Source organism: Camelus ferus, chromosome 5 (genome assembly GCF_009834535.1).
Source record: "Camelus ferus isolate YT-003-E chromosome 5, BCGSAC_Cfer_1.0, whole genome shotgun sequence".
Classification (NCBI taxonomy): domain Eukaryota; kingdom Metazoa; phylum Chordata; class Mammalia; order Artiodactyla; family Camelidae; genus Camelus; species Camelus ferus.
The window spans coordinates 73,977,858-74,000,590 of NC_045700.1; the positions used below are offsets into that span (position 1 = coordinate 73,977,858).

Genomic DNA, 22,733 nt, shown 5'->3' on the forward strand with positions numbered 1-22,733 from the left:
GCATAATTATTAGGAATTTGACTTAGCAGGATCACTGACCTGAAATTGTAAACATGGGCATTTTATGAAGTACTGAACATAAAGTTTGAAATCAGTTTTTTCATAACTTATTAAGTAAGAAGTAAGTGCTTGTAATTTATCTTTTAGTATGCTTTAAGCTGTATATAAAGAAATAAATTAGCTTTTTTTCCCATCTTTTTTTAGTCTCTGACATTAAGACTTCAAGACTATCCATCTCTGTCTCATCTTGTTGTTTATGTACCATCTATTCATGGAAGTAAGGTAATAAATTAAGGTTGTTATCAGAATATTTTGGGGATACTCATGCTAAATATTTGAGTTGCTTTTTGATGAATTCTTCATCTTAGGGCTAATCTAAACCAGTGGCCTGTTTGGGGATCCTCCTAAGACTGTTTAAATCATTAGGATCATCTACTCTAACTTGAACTAAGCAGAATAAATCCAAGTCTCATTATTTCAAGTGAGAATTAATTCTACTTTATCTAACAGTCTTTCAAAATCTTTCAATTATTGAGTATGCTTTTTTGTGTAAGACTCTCTGCCAGGAATTACACGAGGCACACAGACAAAGAAGACATGATTCTGTTCTCAGAAAGCTACATACTGTTGGGTAGGGGGAGAGAAATGTGTCTGGTAGCCAGTGAAAGAGTGAGAACTAAAGAGGTCCCCAAAAATGTATAATACAAATCAGAATTTAGCAAATACATGAAAAGTGTTAAAGGGAAAGATATCTCTGATTGATGAGATCAATAAAGGCTTTATTATGAGATGATATTTAAAATTACCTTAAAGGATAGTTAGAGTTTTTATATGAACATTCTAGACCTGGGCTAATATGAGAACCACTATCACATGTGGCTATTTCAATTTAAATTGATTAAAATTAAAGTAAAAATTCCGTTCCTTAGTTGCATTCCAGTGCTCAATAGTGACATTGCAGAAAGTTCTAATGAATAGCACTGTTGAGACAAAGAAATAGTAAGATCCAAACATAGAAGATATGAGGTATATTTGGAAAATAATGAGTAAGTAATTAGTGATTGTGAAAGGGTGGCTACTGTTGACAGAACAGTAGTGGAAGAAAAGGCTGGGAAAGTAGTTCATGGCCACATTGTGGAAGGCCTTGAATGGAAGATTCAGGACTTTATATAGTTCAGTCAGTAGGGAGCCGAAAGATTTTTTTTTTTTTTTTTTTTTACCATAGTAGTAATGGGATCAGAGCTATTTATTTCAGAAAGTGAGTCTATTTATGGTGTGGGATAGATTAGAAACATTGAGACCAGGCATCTCATACGGGGTTAACAAGGCTTGTACTAGTGAAGTGGGAGTAGAAATAGAAGGATGTTGATTTTTGAGAGAAGCAGGAGAGGAAAGAAGATGGAGGAGAAAGACCCTCTGCTGCCCTCCCCACATTTCACCCAACACACTTATCCTTTAAGACCCAGCTTAAATGTCCCCTAGTTTCCTTTTCCAGATAGCTCTGGTGACCTCCTCTTATTCCCATGATACTTTATGACTTCTTTGAGGAATTTTTCATACAATTATAATTTATTTATGTCTTTATTGCCATCATCATAGTATGACTTCGTTGAGATTAAAGACCAGATAGGTGTTATCCTACTTTGCATCTTCAACCTTTAGTGATGACCTCATAAATGCTCAAAAAAATGTCTCTTGAATGAGAAAGTTGGTAAGATTTGGGGCCAAAATCATTAGGAGAATTTAAAGGAAAAGAAAAGGGGGATGTAGTTGGGAGTCACCTCAAAGATTGAGTCTCACAAGTACCTTATAATGGATTCATTGTTTTGTTTTGCTTAGCTCAAGTGAGAGGTAATTCAGCATCTTCAATACTAAAAGCTCTCTTTAAGGGTTTTTCTTTCAGGTAAGTTGGTTTTGAATGAATTTAACATCTTTCCCAAGCTTGGAAAGGCCTTCTCTGGTTATTCCAAGAAATTAATGAGCCTTTTGCAAATAGCCAGTCTTAGCAGCCTAATAAATACTTAATATGTCTCAATGCTCTTTGGAAAGTAACACTGCTGACTCTAGTGTTTCACACCCAATCTCACAAAGATGGTAATTTAGGCCTTTCATAATTTCTACATGTCTGTTATAACTCATCATCAGAAAGATACATATATTTGAATGGGCAGTTTAAAAAATTTTTGAGTCCACTGATAGTAGAGTTTTCCAAATGTAATATGGAATTATCTACAATTTTTGATGACAGAAAACAAAATGGTTAAGTCCATTAGAAATGTACTTACCTTGGATGTCTCAGAGACAGACCGTTGCATTCTTTCTTTCTTAGGTAAGGGTTTATTCCATAAAGGAACAGCCAAATTTTCTAGCAGTAATAAAAATTATATTTTGAATACCTGTTCAAGGTGATTTAAAACTGCTTCCCTGTCCCAGGCAATGTCTCACCCAAAAAATACTTTGTAAAAATATAATGCATAATCCTGTTCAATATGTGATTACTTTAATCTCATAACAGCTGTTTTTTGTAATATCTGACAGTGTTCTTTGCCTTCTAAGTAAAGAGAGAAAAATAAAAGTGGAGTCCCTTAACAAGTTTTTTCTTTCATTCCTTCATGTGCATGTACTTTCTAATAGCATTTTCCCTCATCTGTTTTTCACTTTCAAAAACATTCAGAATTCCACCCAGGATGCAAAGTAACAGCTTTAACCACAGTCCAAGGTGTAGTTAATGGAAAAGCGTAGGATAGACCCCACTGGTTTTCTGCTTTCTGTAGACAGCTGACTACTTGCTAGTTACAGTTAGGCATCAGATTGCTTTCTTCCTCAGCTCCTATAGATCATTATGGAGATGATTTTAATGAAACTTCTTATTGCAGACAGCTGAGAACAAAGTTCCTTATGCTGCTATGGAAATGTTATTAGACAAGAAATGTCATTACAGAAATTATAATGATGCAGATGTCACATTTTAGGTTTACGCTTTTTGATAGAGCATTTCTTTTTCTTTATACGTAGTGAACCTTTTTCGCATTTACTATAATCACTGCTTAGCCTGAAATAATCTTATTTGAATAACATTAGCCATCTGTAGATGAATGGCAGTATGTCTCCAAAAGTTTTTTGTAGTCTAATCAGATAGTAATAAATATGGGATTAAAAAAGGTAACAAAATTACATTTCCTTTTGACTATGAAAATATTCAGAGATATATTTAAATTCCTAATTAATCTCGAGTTAACTTTAGCTCTTAATGCTTTGATCTATGCTTTATGGCCCCTCTTCTACAAACACCTAAAACTAACTATAAGAAAACTTTGCTGTACCTCTTTTGTTATAGAAATGACCCTGTAATAATTTATTAAATTAAGCTTGTTCACCAAATTTTCTTACCTTCGCATCTCTCCTTAGGAACTCATGCTACCAAAGTTTAGCCATAGTTAGAGTGTGATAGATAATACCTTCTCCAAAACTGAAGCTTATAGATCTTTATTTTCTACTCAAACATCAAGTGAAGATCTTTTACTATAAATTTAACTCTATTTTTTCCTAATAAATCAATATTTTATATTCCAGTTTGTTGTAGATTGTGAATTCTTTAAAAAAGAGACAAGATCCATACAACTTCCTGTAACTCATCTTTTTTCCTTTGGTAAGTATTTTGATTTTGGAAATTTTAAGAATTGCTTTTAATTTTAGAGTGCTGATTTATTTTGCCAGTTAGTTGCAATAAAACAGAGCCTTGTACATTATGTATCTCAAGTGTAGTTCTTAGAATAACCATATGATATGGCTCAGTGGTTTGATTCTTATTTAATACTGGGCCACCAGTCATCTTCTGAGAAGTGAACTTTAAAAGGAACTTACCTATGATCGTATACATTTACAGGTAGTTGAGTGTGTATGTGTTCACATGAACTTATACTATGTATTGACCCTTATTATAAGAGGTTTATTATGAGATATAAATTGCTATCTGCCCTATGAAGGTTTTAGGATTTCTCTAAATACTTTTTCCCAATTTTTTTTTATTGTGGTAAAACACACGTAACTAAATATTCCTTTAAATTTTATTTTGAAATAATTTTAGACTTACAGAAAAATCACAGAAAGAGTATAGAGTTCCTTTGTATCTCTCATTTACCTTAACATGATTGTTGAAACTAACAAATTAGCACTGGTACAATATTGGTAACTAAACTACAGGCTTCATTTGGTTTTCATTGGTTTTTCCACCAGTGTTCTCCAGGTTTCCGTATTGCCTTTAGTTGTCATATCTCCTCTGATCTTTGATAATTCCTCAGTCTTCCCTTGTCTTTCATGACTTTGACATCCTTAAATAGTACTGGTCAGTTATTTTGTAGAATATCCCTGTATTTGGCTTTGTCTAATGCTTTCTTATGATCATATTGAGGTTATACATTTTGGGCAAGAATATCAAGCAATGTGTACTTCTCAGTGTGTCATGTCCGAAAATACATGATGTCATGATGTCTAATTACTGGTGGTGGTTACCTTAATCACTTGGTTAGGTGGAATCTGCCAGGTTTCTCCACTGTAAAGTTACTGCTTTCCTTTTTATGATTAATAAATATCTTGAGAGAAATACTTTGAGGATGTGTAAGTATCCTGTTTTTCTTTAAAATAATCCACTAATTTTAGCATCCATTGATTTGTCTAGTCTGAAGCAATTATTACTGGTGTTCTGTATTTATTGGAACTTTTCCTAAAGGAAAGTTGTCTCTTCTCCCCCATTTATTCCCTTATTCAGTTTTTATTTATGTTACTATGGACTCATGGATACTTATTTTTTGACTGGGTTATAATTCAGTACTTTTGTTACCTTTTTTTTCTTTTTTCTTTTTTTTTTTTTTTTTTTTGCTTAAATTGCTCCAGCTTTGGACATAGGGAGTTCTTTTAGGTTGGCTCCTGTGCCCTTTTGGCATGACCTATTCTTTTACTATATTTTTTTAATATTCAGTTCATGAAAAGAATCTGTGTTACTTGAGAGAGGAAACTTCCTTTAAGATTTTTATCCATCTGCCACCTTTTTTTTTTGATAGAAGAATACACAGAACAATACAGAAATGACAACTCTGAATCTCTCTCTATCTCATTAAAGATAGCAACCTCGTAAAATAAGAGATCTACCCTCCCTAGCCCAAATTTTTATAGTTGTGACCCATGTTTATACATACCATATGCAGTTCCATCTTCATAGAGGCAAAGATTTGGGCTTAATATTTCAACTGCAAGAGAGCCTAGTAGGCAGTTCTCCTTATTTTAATTTATGCTCAGCTGAACTGATTAATGCTGGGCTCCTAGACACAGTGGATGTAGGTGCTTCTGGAATATGTTAAACAATTAATTTTAAAGTTAACCTATTAAAAGAGAAATGGATCTTGACTTTTCCAGGTGACAAAATGAAATTTAAAAAAAATTTTTTTTATTGAGTTATAGTCAGTTTACAATGTTATGTCAGTTTCCAGTGTAGAGCACAATTTTTCAGTTATACATGAACATACATATATTCATTGTTGCATTCTTTTTCACTGTGAGCTCACAAGATCTTGTATATATTTCCTTGTGCTATACAGTATAATCTTGTTTATCTATTCTACATATGCCTGTCAGTATCTACAAATTTCGAACTCCCAGTCTGTCCCTTCCTACCCTCCTCCCTCCTGGCAACCACAAGTTTGTATTCTGTGTCTGTGAGTCTGTTTCTGTTTTGTATTTGTGTTCATTTGTCTTTTTCTTTCTTTCCCTTTCTTTCTTTCTTTCTTTCATTCTTTCTTTCTTTCTTTTTCTTTTTTAGATTCCACTTATGAGCGATCTCATATGGTATTTTTCTTTCTCTTTCTGGCTTACTTCACTTAGAATGACATTCTCCATTAACATCCATGTTGCTGCAAATGGCGTTACGCTGTCGGTTCTTACAGCTGAATAGTATTCCATTGTATAAATATACCACATCTTCTTTATCCAGTCATCTGTTGATGGACATTTAGGCTGTTTCCATGTCTTGGCTATTGTAAATAGTGCTGCTATGAACATTGGGTGCAGGTGTCATTTTGAAGTAGGGTTCCTTCTGGATATATGCCCAGGAGCGGGATTCCTGGGTCATATGGTAAGTCTATTCCTAGTCTTTTGAGGAATCTCCATACTGTTTTCCACAGTGGCTGCACCAAACTGCATTCCCACCAGCAGTGTAGAAGGGTTCCCTTTTCTCCACAGCCTCTCCAGCATTTGTCATTTGTGGACTTTTGAATGATGGCCATTCTGACTGGCATGAGGTGATACCTCATTGTAGTTTTGATTTGTATTTCTCTGATAATTAGTGATATTGAGCATTTGACAAAAATGAAGTTTTTATCGTTGCTAAAAAATATTCTGCCGATATTATGTAACTGACCTCCTCCAATACTTTTGATATCTCAGATTTAATAATAAATTAAGACTTTAACTGTTTCAAAAGTGAAAATATTCAGGGAAATTTATGATTTGATCATTGGTGAATGTCTCATATTTTAAATTACAACACAAATAAGTACTTGTGTTTTATTTGTTGATGTGTTTAAGCTTATGTTAAAACAATCTCCTAAACGGACCTATCAGCATTTTAATAATGAAGATGTTCTATCTAAAATCTTTAGGATGTGAGTCAGACTTTAAAAGTTTTTTAATTAGGTACAATGTTCAACTTCTAGTTTCCTGTTTGCCAATGTAGAAAGCAAAATTTTAAATTATTTCTTACCTCCTGTTAGATTCTTTTTAAAAATACCTATAAGTTAGACATCTTTCTTGTGAAAAATGAACACAATAAATGGTATTTTAAATTAGATTAAGTAGAATGTAAAGGTCACTTCATATTTACTAGTTTTTCTCCCATTGTTCATTTTGAGTTGCCTTAAATTCAGTGCTGTATTTTAAAATATTGGTTACTATAGGTAGTCATTAAAATGGTTTGTAGTTGAATGTCTAACTTAGCATTGTGTTTTAAAAAGTGGTTTATTAATTGCAGATTTATGGTACACCTTGTATTTAGCAAATTTATTTACATGTTGATAAAATTTCTTAAGTCATTTTCTTAAATCCAGTTATTGATCTTATAAAATATTTATGATAATGCAGCATTATGAAAAAATAGTTATGTGTTTGAACTGGTACAAAATGTGCCTGACAGAATCTTACATCATATGGTATTTATTTTTTAACTGATAGAATGTCAGTGATATACTTGGTAAATATTTCAAACCATCTCTGTTACACAGTGGTGCTTTATCCTATTGTTTTCTCTTTTCAAAGAAGCATCTGAACACTTGCATATTCTTATCCAAAGGCATTTATATCCAAGTGGGTGTTTTTTTTTTAAGTTGATTAACATAATTTTAAAAAGAGATCAAGAAGAGATCAAGAATTTTGAAATTGGAAATAAGTAGTGATTTTTTAACACACACAAATGTGATTGAAAGTCGTTATAAATGTTATGTTTTGTACAGAATTTATTGAAGGAGGATCAGAATTTTAGGAGTTCACTCATCCATGCCAGAAGCGAGAACCTATAAACTTTTAATATTAAAAATATGTTGACGTTATTTAGACGTTGTGTAAGCAGTCAATACTTTTATACTTTTTAGAAAATTTATTTGGTATTCTAAGTAATACAGTACTTTTAATTCAACAGGATTATCTTCAAGGAAAGTGATATTAAATACGAGCGGCCTGTTTTATAATATAGAGCTTCTGAACTTTGGACAGGTAACTAATTATCTTGACAGTAACAAGGATTTGATTTTACTTAACTGTTTAATTAAACTTACAAACATTTTTTTTTTAATTTTTGTGGTCAAACTCTATTAGATATACCAGGCTTTTAAAATCAACGTGGTAAGCAAGTGCTCAGGAGTCAAAGGTAAGTGTATTTTCTGGAGAAATAATATTGTCATTTGAAGAATCATTAGGTCTTCTCGAATTTTTCTGTAATACTTATTTTTCCATATACTTTAAGTAAGTTAAAATTAAATACATGATAATAGAAAGCTGTTCATATTTCCAATGGATTTAACATAGACCTTTTCTTAACAGTAAGCATCTTCATCTATTTCAGTTTAAATATCCACATTTTAAAAATACTGCATATCTTCCTGTCTTACAATAGTAGTAACTGAGATTTAGCTGTTTAATGTTTTTCCAGTTTCTTAGTACTTCCCATATTCTTTAATATATTTTTTATAAGTCTAATTAAACATTATTATTAAATAATTCTCCATAACTTCTCATTATGTGATATAACTCTCACTGATTATTTTCAATGAAATGGATAGTTATGTAAATAGTCAGGTATTATAGTAGCTTATATAACATTTAGTAACATAAAGTTGGTAATAAATATTTCATCTGTGTTTTCACAGAAGAAATTACTAGTATTTATAAACTTCATATTCCCTGGTCTTACGAAGATTCATTAACCATTGCACAGTAAGTATATGAAAGAATTTACCCTAAACTTTGGTGTTTTTGAATAATACATATTCTACTTAGTTCGTTTATTTGAATCGTAGTAAAATTTTAATGAAATTATTACAGTGCCTCTTAGTAAAATGTGGGTATCCTTTATGTAGGTAGCATTGTGCCCATAAGGTAAGATTGTAAGATAAAATACAGTATTCTTGTTTAAATGATCTAGAATTTAAACCTTACTTGCTTCATACATGAACTGCTTTTCACCCTCTCGCCCAGCTCCTGCGTCCTACAAGGAGCATTCAGGCAGCCGTGCTACAACTGGAAAGTGTCAATCTATAATAACGTGTGTGTCATCTAGCTTCCTTACATTGTTTCATTGTGTTGTGCTGGGGATTGACTTAGCCATGGCTATTTCACAGCATTTTGTATTTGAGAAGTGATACTTACCTTTTCAGGGTTCCATCTACCACAGAAATTTCTGTAAAACTCCATATTGCTCAACCAGAAAATGACAGCCACGTAGCATTATTAAAAATGTACACGTCATCAGACTGTCAGTATGAGGTAAGTTGTATGTTTGCTTAGCTAAGATTTAATTATAGAGTAAACTGGAGATACATTTTTACATTTGCCTCAGATATATGGTGATGTGAAAGCCAATTAATGTAAGAAATAGATACTTAATGATACTTCAGCCTCCATTTTGCCTATTAGCACCACCTCGGTATTTCCTTAGCTGGACCATTGAAAGTATACATCTTAATAAGTAATAGAAAATAAGATAAAAATTGAGACTGTAGATAAACCTAAATTTGGAAGCCCAAAGTCCAGAATCCTCCATAAGTTGAAGAACATCATGAAATCAGCTGACGTGGCTTTACTGCAGTAGCTGATGTGTGTTATTTTCCAGCACTACTGGATAAGCTTAAGGGTCTTCTTTTCACTCATTATTTTAAGCTCTGTTAGTCATTAAAATGTGCAATTTAGTGCCTGTTGTGTTTGTTTTACAGGCACGGTAGATCTCTTTGCACTAAGAGAAGTAGACTCCAGAGTAACATTTTATTTGCATATGGATTCATGAACTAAAAGACCCCTCTCTGTATCAGAACATGCCAGCTTCTAAAGATTCCAGATTTAAGTGGTTTAAGTATACATTTCAGTGGTTGTTTTGGTTTATATAAAATATCTTATTTCTACTCGACTACTTTAAACTAATTTTAAATACTGGTTCTTTATTAGAACTAACTTTCTTAGGGTAAACTAGAATTGATAGCTCAAGTGAATAGAATCTGTCCTACAATCAAGCTTCAGTTTGAACTATGAGTTATTTTAGGTTTCACAGAAATTTATTAATGCTTTGATATCTTGCTTTCTGTTTCTAACATTGAAGGATTTTCAAGGCTGTAACGGTTTTCATCTTGCGCCTTCATGTTTCTAATACTATAGAGATAGTAAGAATTACATTAGTAATTTGGCCCAAAATACTGCACACTCTCAAAATATCCATGTTTTTACAAATACTTTATATTTTCAAAAAAAGTCCATATTTTGGCAAAATATAGTCATGTTACAACTTCTGTATGAAAGATACATTTCCTTTTCTCAGACTTCCTGATATCCAAAGAGGTATATTTATGGCAGAAATAATTAATCACAAATTTCTTTTTAAAATATTGTCTTGGCTCAGATTTTACTAAATGTACTCTATTTGTTCCTGGTATTATATCATGTAAAACCTGTTTTTATGGAATTGACTCAGAAGTGGTTTAGCTTAACAATATTTAGTACCATACAATTACAGGTTTGAGATTTTAAAGTACGAGTTATACAGTAAGTTGATTAATTTGTGCTTAATTTTTCAGCAAACATATGTATAGGTTTTTTTTTTTTTTGTCACAATGGCAAACACCTATTTATTATACTAAATACAGCCTGAAATGTTAAGTAGATAATACAGATTCCAAGAAAATTACATTTCAGGTCCCCCAAAATGTCCTCCTGGTGCCTTAACAACTAAAACAATGCTTTCTATATTTTTAAAAATTTATAAACAAGCAACACTTGATATAAAATACATAAAATCCAAAATATAGACGTTTATTCAAAATTCTTTTTGAATTCCTAAGATGGCTATGAGCAGTTTGGTTTTACATGTTCATGGCTTAAAGGAATGTAAATACCACAATTCATGTGGATTTCTGCTTAGGAAGCCCACCAGCACAACACAGGGGTTTTGTGTTTCCATATCCTGTCCTCGCATTGCCTGTGCTACCCGTACCCAGCACGTCCATCCTGCCCGTTGCCCAGTCAATAAATTCCTTTCTCTCGTGTGATACGATAATAAGATATTCTGGTTAATTAAATATTCTAGTTGTCAAAGAATTAGATTGTAGGAAAATATACTAAACTGAATATATAAATTACATTTGATACAAATTGTATGTTCGTGGTTCAGAGAATTCTTTTAAGATCTTGATATCTTTAGGTGCATCATTATAAAAAAATTAATGATTATGCTTAGAGATATGCAGAGTGCTCAGTTTAATAAAATGTGAACTCGAGTTTAGGGAAAATAACATTTGTTTAATGATTGTTTCAAACTAGGTGACAGTTAAGACTTCCTTTTCACAAATACTTGGACAGGTAAGAGAGACTCTTTGCTGATTATTTATTGCTTTGTGAACAGATACTGTAAGGCAAGGGTTGCAACCTTTTTCTGTAAAGGGCCAGATAATAAATATTTTAGCAGACTGTGTATATGGTCTTTTCCTGCTGCTGCCACTACTGCTTCTTTCTTCTTGTTTTTCTTCTTTTTCCCACTTTAATAAAATCTGAAAACCATTCTCAGGACACAGGCTGTAGTTGGCCACCCTTGGCTTTAAGGTGCTGCTTTCATGTTGGATACTTTCTAGAAATGAGAGATGATTCCTGATTGTCAAGCAAATTAATATTTTTGGCTAAATGGATGTCATATTAAGATTTTATATTCCTCATATGCTACTAAAACTTATAGTCCAATAAAATCTGTAGTCTCTGTCATATAAATGACTGTTTTCAAGGAACTCAATTTGTAAAAGGTAAAAGTAAATTATATTAAAAATAATGTTGAAATAGTTTAAGTTCACTTGGGGAGTATCTATGATTCATAGGCAAATAATGTTACAAAAATAATTTTCATAGACCTACTATGTTATGTTGTTATTCAACATCATTATAATTTGTAGAATTGTACAATCTGGACATAAATAGATATTGACTAATAAGAGAAATAATTTTAAAATTCACTAAAAATTTTGTTGCCTTTTATTACATTCACTTTTATTTTTTTTTTGGTCTGTTATGTTTTATAATCTAGACATAACAGGATTTTTAAGTCATTTAATTCTATAATTATGATGAAACTCACAAGTTAAAATTAAATCAAAAATTTTATATGCATTATCTCATTTAATCCTCACAACAACCTGGTGAGAAATAGATTGTTATTATCATTAAATTTGTGAACATTAGAAAATTCTAAGTTAATTTGTAAAAATTTTGTGCTACATTAGAAAGAGAAGATTAAATGTTAGTATAAGTTGGAAAATAGCATCATGGATAGTTTAATAAATACTCTAAAATGTTAAAGGATCAATTATTAAGAAAACTTATTTCTTGGAATAAAGGTGAAGAATTCATGCTATGGTATTTTTAGTTTGTCCAAAAGACATTTGGCCATACATGGTGTTACAGCTGCTGATATAACATGCTCTCTCATCTGTATCATCCCTGGGCTCATAATTCAGATTAGTGACAAGAAAAGGCAAGTTAGTTGATACTCTACAGTCAGGTTTAATTATATGTAACCAGAGAAAAACAGACTAATACTCTTGTTTAGACATGGAATTTTTTTTCTAAAAAATGAGGATGTGTGAGTGTTAAAGAATTTGTGGCAACTGAGTTAAGTCCTCAAATTATTGGAAAGATAATAAGATGCTCTCCCTTTGAATTTGTTTAAAAATTTAGGTTGAGAACAGTAAGAGAATGAATTAAGTTTTATGTATCTTATCTGTCTTTTAAAAATGGTATGTATTTTCAATGTCACCAATTCAGTCAAAGAAGACTGGGAAGAGGAATAAAGAGAAACCACTTGAGAGAATCTTTATCCTTTGATTAGATAATTTTTCATAAAATTAATATTTTTTCAGAGAAAGAAAAGAGAAAAATATGTTTACATATTCTTTAGTCTGTCTATTCTTACGAAAAAGAGGACAAAAAATAAACTGAAAGTTACTTTCTCAAGAGAATTATTTAAACTCTAGTAAATCATGTCTGTATAGGAATGGAATCCAATATTGCCCAATCTTTAGATTTTAAGTGAAACTGGAAGTCTGGATTTTTAGATAAAATATTTTAATTTTTCAATGTTGACATCTAATTTAAAATGTAAAGAAATATTAATGCCAAATACTAAACCAAATGAAGCATGTCTGCCGTTTGAATATGGCCCATGGAGGCCAGATTATAATTGACTTCTGTATCTATGGCCAGTATAATACTTAATACTCATAACAATGACAATATTAAAGAGAAATTCTGTGTTCAGCATGCTCTGTGTAGGACCTCTTACAAGATTTCTAAAGACCGTGAAGGGTATTAAAGGTTAATAATAACAGTAAATATTTTCTGATCACCTGCTTGTGCCAGTTACTGCTGTAAATGCTTTACAAAAATGGACACACTTAAGCCTTAAGCTTCCTGTGAGATAAGTGCTGTTTGTCTCCATTTTAGTGATAAAGGCCTAGGGAGGGGGGTAAAGTAACTTGTCCAAGGGCAAAGAGCTAGTGAGAGGCACAGCCTGAACCCTGGCTCTGAGCCTGTTAGGCCACTTAACTCTTCTGATGCTCTGTGCTGTGTATTTCCTAGCATGTCATTAGCAAGCAGTACCATTCAGTAATAGGTAGAAAATAACTTTTTCCTTTTACTCAGCTCTTCTCTCCCTCCACTCAAAGCGACAAAATATAAATCATGAGTACGAGCTTTAAGTTTTTTGTCTTTCACCTCAGTTCTAATCTGGAAATCCAGAGGAGCTTCATGGAGACCTTAAACTTGCTGAAATCTTACATAACATTTTGTGTAAGCATGTGTTTCCATAGCTTTCATCAGATTGACAGAGGAGTCTGTACATTTTCTAAAACATTCTGTGGATCGGAGAACATGCTTTAAAGTAATTTCCTTTTTAATTACTTTAAACATTAAAACAAGAACTTAACACTATGTTTTTGTTGTATGTATGTATTTTACAGAGATTGGATCAGCTGATAGAATGACTTGAGGTGCTAATACATAATGGTCATAAATGTAGGGTCTGAGTTAAGTCCCATTTTACAGGATTTCCAAAGACAGTGAAGGACATAAAAGCCTAATAACAGCAGCTGATATATTCGATAGCTTATCACGTTCGAGTTTAATATTCTAAATGCTTTACACAAATGAACATGTTTAATCCTTAAAACCATCTATAAGGTAAGTACTATTATTGTCCCTGTTTTACTCATGAGAACAAAGAGGTAACAAGTAACTAACTTGCTTGTCTATTATGATTTTAATTGTGCAAGTTACTTGGGCTCCCTGTGCCTGAATTTCTCTGTAAAATAGGGATAAGAACTTCATGAAAGGATATTTGCGAGGAGAACGTGAGATAATGCATATAAGATGTTTAGTGTCATACCTGGAACATACTAAATGCTCAAAAATGCACCTTGTAAAAGAATTTGTAGCATATGCTACACAATTATATATTGTCTGTAATATTATGCCTTTGATGAAAAATTCAGATAACATGATTCTAATAGGCCATATATTCTTAGCATTTATTTTACTTAGAATTTTGATACCCATTACTGGAGATGTCTTTGTGGCTAGTCAGGAAATGCATGAAGTGAAGAACAACATTTTTATTTCACGTGAAAGTACATTTATTTCATGAAAATGAATATTCAGAAGTTGCCCGTTGATGTGCCTGTTTTCTAGGTAGTCAGGTTTCACGGTGGAGCGCTTCCTGCTTACGTTATATCTAGTATCCTTCTTGCTTATGGAGGACAGCTGTACTCTCTTTTCTCAGCAGGTAAGAATGTTCCTGTTCCTCCCTCCCTCCCTTCCTTCCTTCCTTCCTCAGTGCTTCATTACTACTTCTTTATCCTACATCTGGCTGATAAAGACACGTCAATTTCTTGAAAATTCCCGACCCTTCTCTCTCAAGTTTACAGGGATTTGAGATCCTCAAAGTTTTAAGAAATTCCCAAGAAAATTCCTTACTTGTTTTCTCCATTTTATACCCTTGTAAAGTTTCTTCCCTCTGTGCTGAGGCTCTCTTAAGGGATAGAAGCTTGTTGGGGATCTTGTTGTCCACGCCATTCTACTCCCAGTGCCTAACATAGGCCAAGCACAGAGTAGGTGTTCAGTGTAATATTTGGGCTCTATCAGCTGCATCATTTAGGTACACTGAATGATCAAGAATTTACACAGAGGGGCTGTTTCAAAGGTATGTGTAGGGTTAAGGGAAACCAGGAAGAAACGAAGTACCAGATTAGCAGCAGAGCCATCTAGTCCTCCTAGGTGATAGGGTAAGGGAGGGAGCAAACCTTAAGAGCTGTAGGAGAGGGCAGCAGTACTGCAGCTGAGCCTTGGGGCCAGGAATGCTACAGCTACTGTCAGCCTGTGGCTCAGCAGGGAGAAGGCAGGGAGATAAACACACTAACTTGATTTCCTCCTGTCCTCTATCTGCCATTGCCTCTCACTCACTGAACCCAACCAGAAGCCAGTCCATAAGTCAGCCTCCCAGAATTCAGAGCAAAGGGTAGAGAATGGATCTGGAGAAGAAAATGGAGACTATGTTGTACATTGGACAAAGCCCTCTCTAGAGTGTAGCAGTTAGAACAGCGAGCCTCACACGCTTGCTGGGCTTGGCAAGAGGAGACAACAGATAGGAAAAGAGAGTGGGCCAAAGCAGGTAAAAGCAGTCCAGAAATCCCCTCTACCATTCCCATCTTGTCAAATCCTTCCACAGTTCCTCATTTCCTTTCAATGACTTTCTGCAGTTTAAGTCTGCCTTTAGTGTTCATTTTAACCTGATTTAACCTATATTCCAGGAAGAAGGAAGCAACATTCAGTGTGAACTGCTCAGATCCAATCTTTTAAAAGATTATTCTGACAATATGACATCAACTATACTTGAATATAATTTTTTTCCAAGTTTGAAAGATGCCTCATTCTTCTTAGTTTCAAGTGACAATAGATTTTCAGACATTTAGGATTTATGTCTAGATAGTCCACAGAAACCACAGGGATGTATGATATTGGTTAATCTAGAGGATTTAAGTATGGGATTGTGTCTCAAATTTATTAAAGAATTGGTTCTGTGCTACTCAGCCATAAAAAACGACAACGTAACGCCATTTGCAGCAACATGGATGTTCCTGGAGAATGTAATTCTAAGTAAAGTAAGCCAGAAAGAGAAAGAAAAATATCATATGTGGAATCTAAAAAAAAAAGAGCATAAATACAAAAAGAAACAGACTCATAGAATACAAACTTGTGGTTGCCAAGGGAGGTGGGGTGGGAAGGGACAGACTGGGAGCTCAAGATCTGTAAATATTGGCAGGCATATGCAGAATAATAAACAAGATTATACTGTATAGCACAAGGAAATATATGCAAGATCTTGTGGTAGCTCACAGCGAAAAAAATATGACAATGAATATATGTATGTTCATGTATAACTGAAAAATTGTGCTCTACACTGGAATTTGACACATTGTAAAACGACTGTAACTCAATTTAAAAAGTTAAAAAAAAAATTGGTTCTGAACCAAAGGTGCTTATCAGAAGTCACTTGTATTGTAAATCGTGCTCACTAGAATGGCTATAATAAAAAAAAGATAGATGATAACAAGTGTTAATGAGGACATGGGGAAATTGGAACCTTTGTCAGCTGGTAATAGGAATGTAAAATGGCATAGCTCCTTTGGAAAGCAGTCTGGGTGTAGACCCAAGAGAAATGAAAACATACATCCACAGTAAACTTACACATTGATGTTCAGAGGGGCACGATTCATAATAGCCAGAAGTAGAAAAAACCAAAATGTCCATTAACTGATAAATGAATAAATGTGCTGATATATCCTACAGCAGATGCATCTTGGAAGTATGCCAAGTAAAAAGAGCCAGTCACAAAGGCCCACATATTATACAATTCCTTTTTTATGAAATGTTCAGAGCAAGTCTACAGAGACAGAAAGTAGATTAATGGTTGCTTAGGAATGGGGAGGCATTGGAGGTGACAATTAAGAGGAACAGTTTCTTTTGGGAGTAATGAAAATGTTTTAAGACTGAATTGTGGTGGTTAATGCACACTTTGTGAATATATTAAAAACCACCGAATTCCATACACTTTAAGTGGGTGAATTTTTAGATAGGAGAATTATATCTCAGTAAAACTGTTTTTTACAGAATAACCCATGGAGCTTTGTAAAAGTACAGATGATGAAACTTCAGCCTTGGCTTCCTGAATTTGTTTCACAAATGGTTGAATGTGTACTCTTGTATGAGAACCACTGAATTAGAATAATTTTTAATCTTTTGAGAGGAGTCTCTGTGATATAATGAAGATCCTTGCTTTCTGTCTGACATGAAATATGTTGCTCTTACAAACAATGCAGGATATAACATGTCTTGTACTTAATTACTGTGAATTCTCTATTACATGTAATTTTTTTAAATCACTAGGTCATTGCTTAGAATATGCTACTATGTTGGATAAAGAAGCCAAACCATACAAAGTTGATCCTTTTGTAATTATGACTAAGTTTCTGTTGGGGTAAGTTTTATTATCTATGATAATGATTTTAATTTTGTTTTATATGTAAAATATTATTTTTGGCTTCAATATGGAATATAAATTTTCAGATGAATATGGCAATAAACTTGTTTTACTAAATGAAATTGTTCTCTTAGGCAAAAGCCTAATAGGAATATCAGCATTTACTTCAGGAGTTTAACCATGTTAAAAGTAACTACTGAACTTACTTATCAGTCTAAACTTATGCTGTCATTATACCAGTTAAATACCTTTAACATTTGCAAAGGAATGTATGTGGTCCATGATCTTTGGGTATCCCGGATTTATGGACACAAAACGTCATAGGATATAGATGAAACAGTGCCTCAGAACACTTTTTCTTACTTTCCATACAAAGTATATTTTAGATCTCTCTACCCTACTTAACGTTGCATTCTTAATTTATTGTTTTTTGGGTGGTTTTTTTGTTTGGTTTGGTTTTTTGGGGGTTTTTTGGTTAAGGGACATTATTTAGATGTCTTTCCCTCTGTCTACAACTAGCTATTGGCTTTCTAACTTAAAAAAAGGCCACTTATTACTTCATTACAAGGGTCAATAGAGAGTGGTAAAGCTTCATTGAGACTTAGGACTCAGATCCTTGAAGATCAGCAGACTCACTTGTTCCCTACAAGGAACTGAAGTTTCTTTTTTTAGTATAATTATAAATTAAATATCATGGGACTTTAGGGGCTCTAATGATTGAATGGTCAAACACCTCAAATAATAAATCCTTGAATGACAATTGTTGGGTTTTTTTGCTTTTATTGTATTGTTTGCTTTTTTTTATGTTTTCTTTTATCCACAGATATAAATGGTTTAAAGAATTATGGGATATGCTATTGTTACCAGAATTAGATGCCATCGTTTTAACTAGTCAGAGTATGTGTTTCCCCCTTGTGTCCTTGATTCTCTTTCTGTTTGGAACATGTACTGCCTACTGGGGTGGCCTTCTCTCTTCTACATCTGTGAGACTCCTTTCTTCATTGTGGCTAGCTTTGAAAAGGTAAAGGATGAATGACTAAAAGCTTTCTTATTGCTCTTAAGTAAGGAAAAAATGTAATCTGATAGGGAACCTTAAAATTTAATTTGCTTTCACTGTAATTAAACTATAATTTCTAAGGGAAAATGTATACCTAGCAAAACACGGGATTAGTGCTCAAAGTTATGTTTCTGTCATAGATGATCATTTATTTCAAGTTAAATGCTACATTTGATTTTGACCTTAGTGCTCAAGAGTTAATCCAAAAGGCCTGACAGATTACACAAGTGTTTTTAAATTTCACTCTTGTAACTCTTTCCAAGGAGAAAGTGTTTCTCTGGCAATGCTTTTATATGCTGATTTTCAATCAGACCTGAGGGCAAGAGACTCCAATCAAGGATCAGATTAGATGAAATATGTAAGAGCTCCAAAAAAAACATTGCCTAGAGTTTTATCATAGGTGCAAAGACACAGTTTGAAGTTACTGGTAGGCTTTTCTGGTAAACCAGTGATCTAGTTTCCTTTACCTCTCCTCGCCACACACGTTACATAACTTACTGTCACAGAGGGGACTGTGGTGTGATGCTGCTTCCTCTACCCTTCTGAGGTGCTTCTGGCATTAACACCATCACATTGCTGAGTGACCTCGAGACTTTAAGAAATAGAGAAACGGTTCCTTTCCTATCAAGATCAGGAATGTATGACATGGGGACCTATAATTACTGATTATCTTTAACAGTGTTGTTTCTTCCTTTGTACAATCACCCATAGTGTATCTAAATGAGAGAGGAGCTATCACAGTGTATTATAAAATTTACAAATATGTGTCTCCCCTCACCTTTATTTTAAAAAATCTTATTGTTTACCTTATAGTAATACTTGCATATTAATAAGAAAGACTGGTAGAGCACTGTATTGTTTTCTTCTTATATGTAATTATAAATAATTGTCAAATGCTTTTGAAAGCTTTACTTTTGTTATTCCAGGCCTTCTGAACTTCCTAAAGATATCAAGATAATATCACCAGACTTGCCCATTTTGACAGTTGTTCTAATCATAGTTAGTTGGACAACTTGTGGAGCATTTGCCATACTTCTTACTTATCTTTACTATGTGTGTAAGGTATGTCAAATCAATAATGGCAGATAGGCTGAGCTTTGTATCAGGCAGGCATAGGTGTTAAAATTTTTTGTGATTGCTGCTACAGTAACCTGTTATATAACAAGTTTAAGTGTAAAGGTGTTTTAACATCTTAACTATTTCAAATATATATAGTTACCTGAAGAACTGAAGTTATTAATCTGAGTTGGGTTTCTTAGTTAAAGGGAAGGGAGGACATATAATCTGTTTCAGGTTGCTTCATGCTCTGGCAGGTAATGTTAACTTTTTAAAAAACGTTTTTACTAGAACAGTTTTTATTCACATCTGCCTTTGAACATGGATAATAGACAAAACAAAAAGTTATGTCAGTGGGATCAAGCTGTCAGTCATGTTGAGATGATGTAGAATGCTGCAAATTTGCTGAAGAATCACAAGACAGTGATAAAAATAATTAAGCTGATAATTTCACTGAGGAAATGAAAAACACTTCCAAAGAAGGCTGACAGTTTTGTCAGAAGTTCTAGGTTATACAGCTGCCATTCTCCGCATTAATTTTACGTAGAGGCAGTTGATACCAGAAGAGATAATCTTTTCCTTTTTTTTTTTTTAAACTGTCTCTTTTTTTACCATTTGGTCTTTCTTTTTTTTAATTGAAATATAATTGATTTACAATGTTGTGTTAATTTCTAGTGTACAGCATAGTGATTCATTTATATTCCTTTTCATGTTCTTTTTTGTTATAGGCCATTACAAGGTATTTAATACAGTTTCCTGTGCTATACAGTAGGACCTTGTTTATATTTTTTCCTTTTTTAACAAAGGTTTGTTTACACCTGCATTTAACACTAATACATACACATTATAGATTACTTCAGTTTTCAAAAGAAAAATAAGTCCATCAGATAAAAACTACTTAGATCTACTTTGATTTATAAATATAACTTGATTTATAAATATTATATTTTTAGTTTTTTTAAATGGGTATTTCAGACAATTGGTACAATCAGCAAGACTTTCTCAAATACTTAAGAAAATCTAATAAATGTATAGACTTTCTCAGGTTCTTACAAACATTTTACCACCTTATATAACTGAGTTCAGATTTTCAAAGATTTAGAATATATAAAACATGTTAAACTCTTTATATTATGCTGAATATAATCAAATTTTTGACTCATATGACACTTTAAGTTGCATTAGCAAGGCACCATGCAAACATAGGCTTACACAATGTAGAAGGTATATAGCATTATATCCGGCCCCAGTGTACTCTGGAAGTATGCATTATTTTTGTTTCTGTTTTGTAATCCATGATAGCAAGCACATGTAGTTATTATATACCTTTTCTAAAAGGATGTGTTTAAATGAATGTTTATTTACCAAAAAAAAATTGTTTGTTTTTTTTAAATTGCAAATTACAGTGCTTCTCAATTTCAATAAAAATGATTATTCTTTTGTTCCAAAATAAAAGTAAAATTAAGGTCATTTCTTTTTCATAGGTTGTTCACTTGCAAGCCAGCCTAACAACTTTTAAAAATAGCCAGACTGTGGTAAGTTTTATTTTCAAAACTGTACATCACTGTAGTATGAAAGAACATGGGGAAAATATAAAAGTTTGGACATTTTTTAAATAAAAGGTTAGGATTTTATAGTGTTTAAAAGGTATTGTGAATTTAAATAACTTTAAGAAAAGTGAACCCAATGAATATTAAAATAGATTAAGTTTAACTTGATCTTTGTCAGTTCTTATTTTTGTTATTACAAATTAGCTTTTAAATTTTATTTTAAGTGATTAGAGTATACTCAGTAGTGGAAATAGCAAATCAAAGGAATAAAAGTTTTATAACTGATAATGGCTTTAAAGTACTTTTAAACAAGATAATTTCAGTATTTTACATCAATTTGGTAATGGAAAAATGTATTTATTTAGCTGTTAGGTGTAACTGAGTATGATTCTAAAAAAAAAAATAGTCTTTAATTTTGCTTACTATCTTGCTATTTTTACTTTATTGCTTTATAGAATCCCAAACACTCTAGAAGAAGTGAAAAAAAGTCCAATCACCACAAAGACTCCACAGCACATCCTCTTCGTTTATCTGCCAGTGATGCTGAAGACAGTCTTCGCATGCACAGCACTGTGATTAACTTATTAACATGGACTGTGTTACTCAGCATGCCATCTTTAATTTACTGGTTAAAGAACCTTAGGTGTGTTTTATTTATATAATTATACTTTATTTAGTTCAAACAATAACTGTAAGTAGAGACTTCCTAGATTCCTAATCATTCATAAACCTTTCTCAAGAACAAGGCGCTGTCACCTGAAATTTATTTTCAGCATCTTCATATTTCTTCTGTTCTATGAGAATACAAACTCTCTCAAAACCTGCCCCCAAAATAAGGAATTGTATTTTATTCAATTTACCTTTAACCATCTTTGAGTCTAGAAATAATGTGAAAAGGTATTCACAATGATAGTGCTTTATGCATTTTTCAATTCATGATCAGTTTTATTTTTTCTTAAATTTGGGGGGAAGAAAAATGCTTACATTCAAAATATTAGAAATAAGGAAGTGTGTCCTGTTCTAATGTGTCCTATACATTGAACGAAAATAAATAATCAGCTGTTTTACTACTGAAAACTCTCATTTGCTTTGCTACCTGGTAAGTGTACTAGGTTAAATGAGAACCTAAAAATGTCCTCCAAGATTATTTCTAGAATATTTAGTTATTGGTTAATTGTTTTTTTAAAAAGCCACCTCATCTAGTTAATAGTTAACCCCTGCTCAATGTAGTTTTTAGAAATGATGTAAAACTTTCTGATTATCTAAATATTGAAATTTTTTTTGAACAGTCGACAAAAATCAAAACAAGTTCAATAAATTAAATCACAGGTTACTAGATGTTAATATCCTTCCTTTGTCCCTTATTTTAATCACAGTCCAGATTTTTGTTCACAGATTTGGGAGAAAATTACTTGAGGCACAAATTTATGATTCTGAAAGGCTGTAGCTATCTCACTGTTAATGCAAGAATTAAGAATTTGGATTTTAAAAAGATAAGGGACAATTACTTTGTGTAAACCTTCATCTTTTTCGTCTTTTTAAAATAGACCAGCCTAAATATATTTTAAATAATCTGTTTTATAAATATATTATTTATAAATGACTCTTTAGGTGTATACCTATTATAAAAAGAAAGTGCTTTCATATTGGATATTTTTATTTCCTTTAGCTCCTGAACATAATTCTCCATATAAAACCTAGAGAATAAAGATGATGTAGAGCAAAATTTATTTATCAAGGATTTCTT

General features: G+C 32.6%; 1 protein-coding gene across 2 annotated transcripts in view; it reads left to right on the top strand.

Moving 5' to 3' along the window:
- Positions 1–22,733, top strand: part of PGAP1 (post-GPI attachment to proteins inositol deacylase 1) — a 69,520-nt gene that overhangs the window by 37,836 nt on the left and 8,951 nt on the right. Inside the window, exons 13-25 of one of the 2 annotated variants that reach the window (XM_032480132.1) lie at positions 205–282; positions 3,574–3,649; positions 7,685–7,758; positions 7,861–7,912; positions 8,412–8,478; positions 8,919–9,027; positions 11,068–11,106; positions 14,476–14,569; positions 17,230–17,320; positions 18,147–18,344; positions 19,307–19,442; positions 20,921–20,971; positions 21,442–21,629. In XM_032480132.1, the coding sequence (XP_032336023.1) occupies positions 205–282; positions 3,574–3,649; positions 7,685–7,758; positions 7,861–7,912; positions 8,412–8,478; positions 8,919–9,027; positions 11,068–11,106; positions 14,476–14,569; positions 17,230–17,320; positions 18,147–18,344; positions 19,307–19,442; positions 20,921–20,971; positions 21,442–21,629 (1,253 nt within the window). The remainder of the gene's footprint in view (positions 1–204; positions 283–3,573; positions 3,650–7,684; positions 7,759–7,860; positions 7,913–8,411; positions 8,479–8,918; positions 9,028–11,067; positions 11,107–14,475; positions 14,570–17,229; positions 17,321–18,146; positions 18,345–19,306; positions 19,443–20,920; positions 20,972–21,441; positions 21,630–22,733) is intronic. The other variant, XM_032480133.1, reaches the window with a different exon arrangement.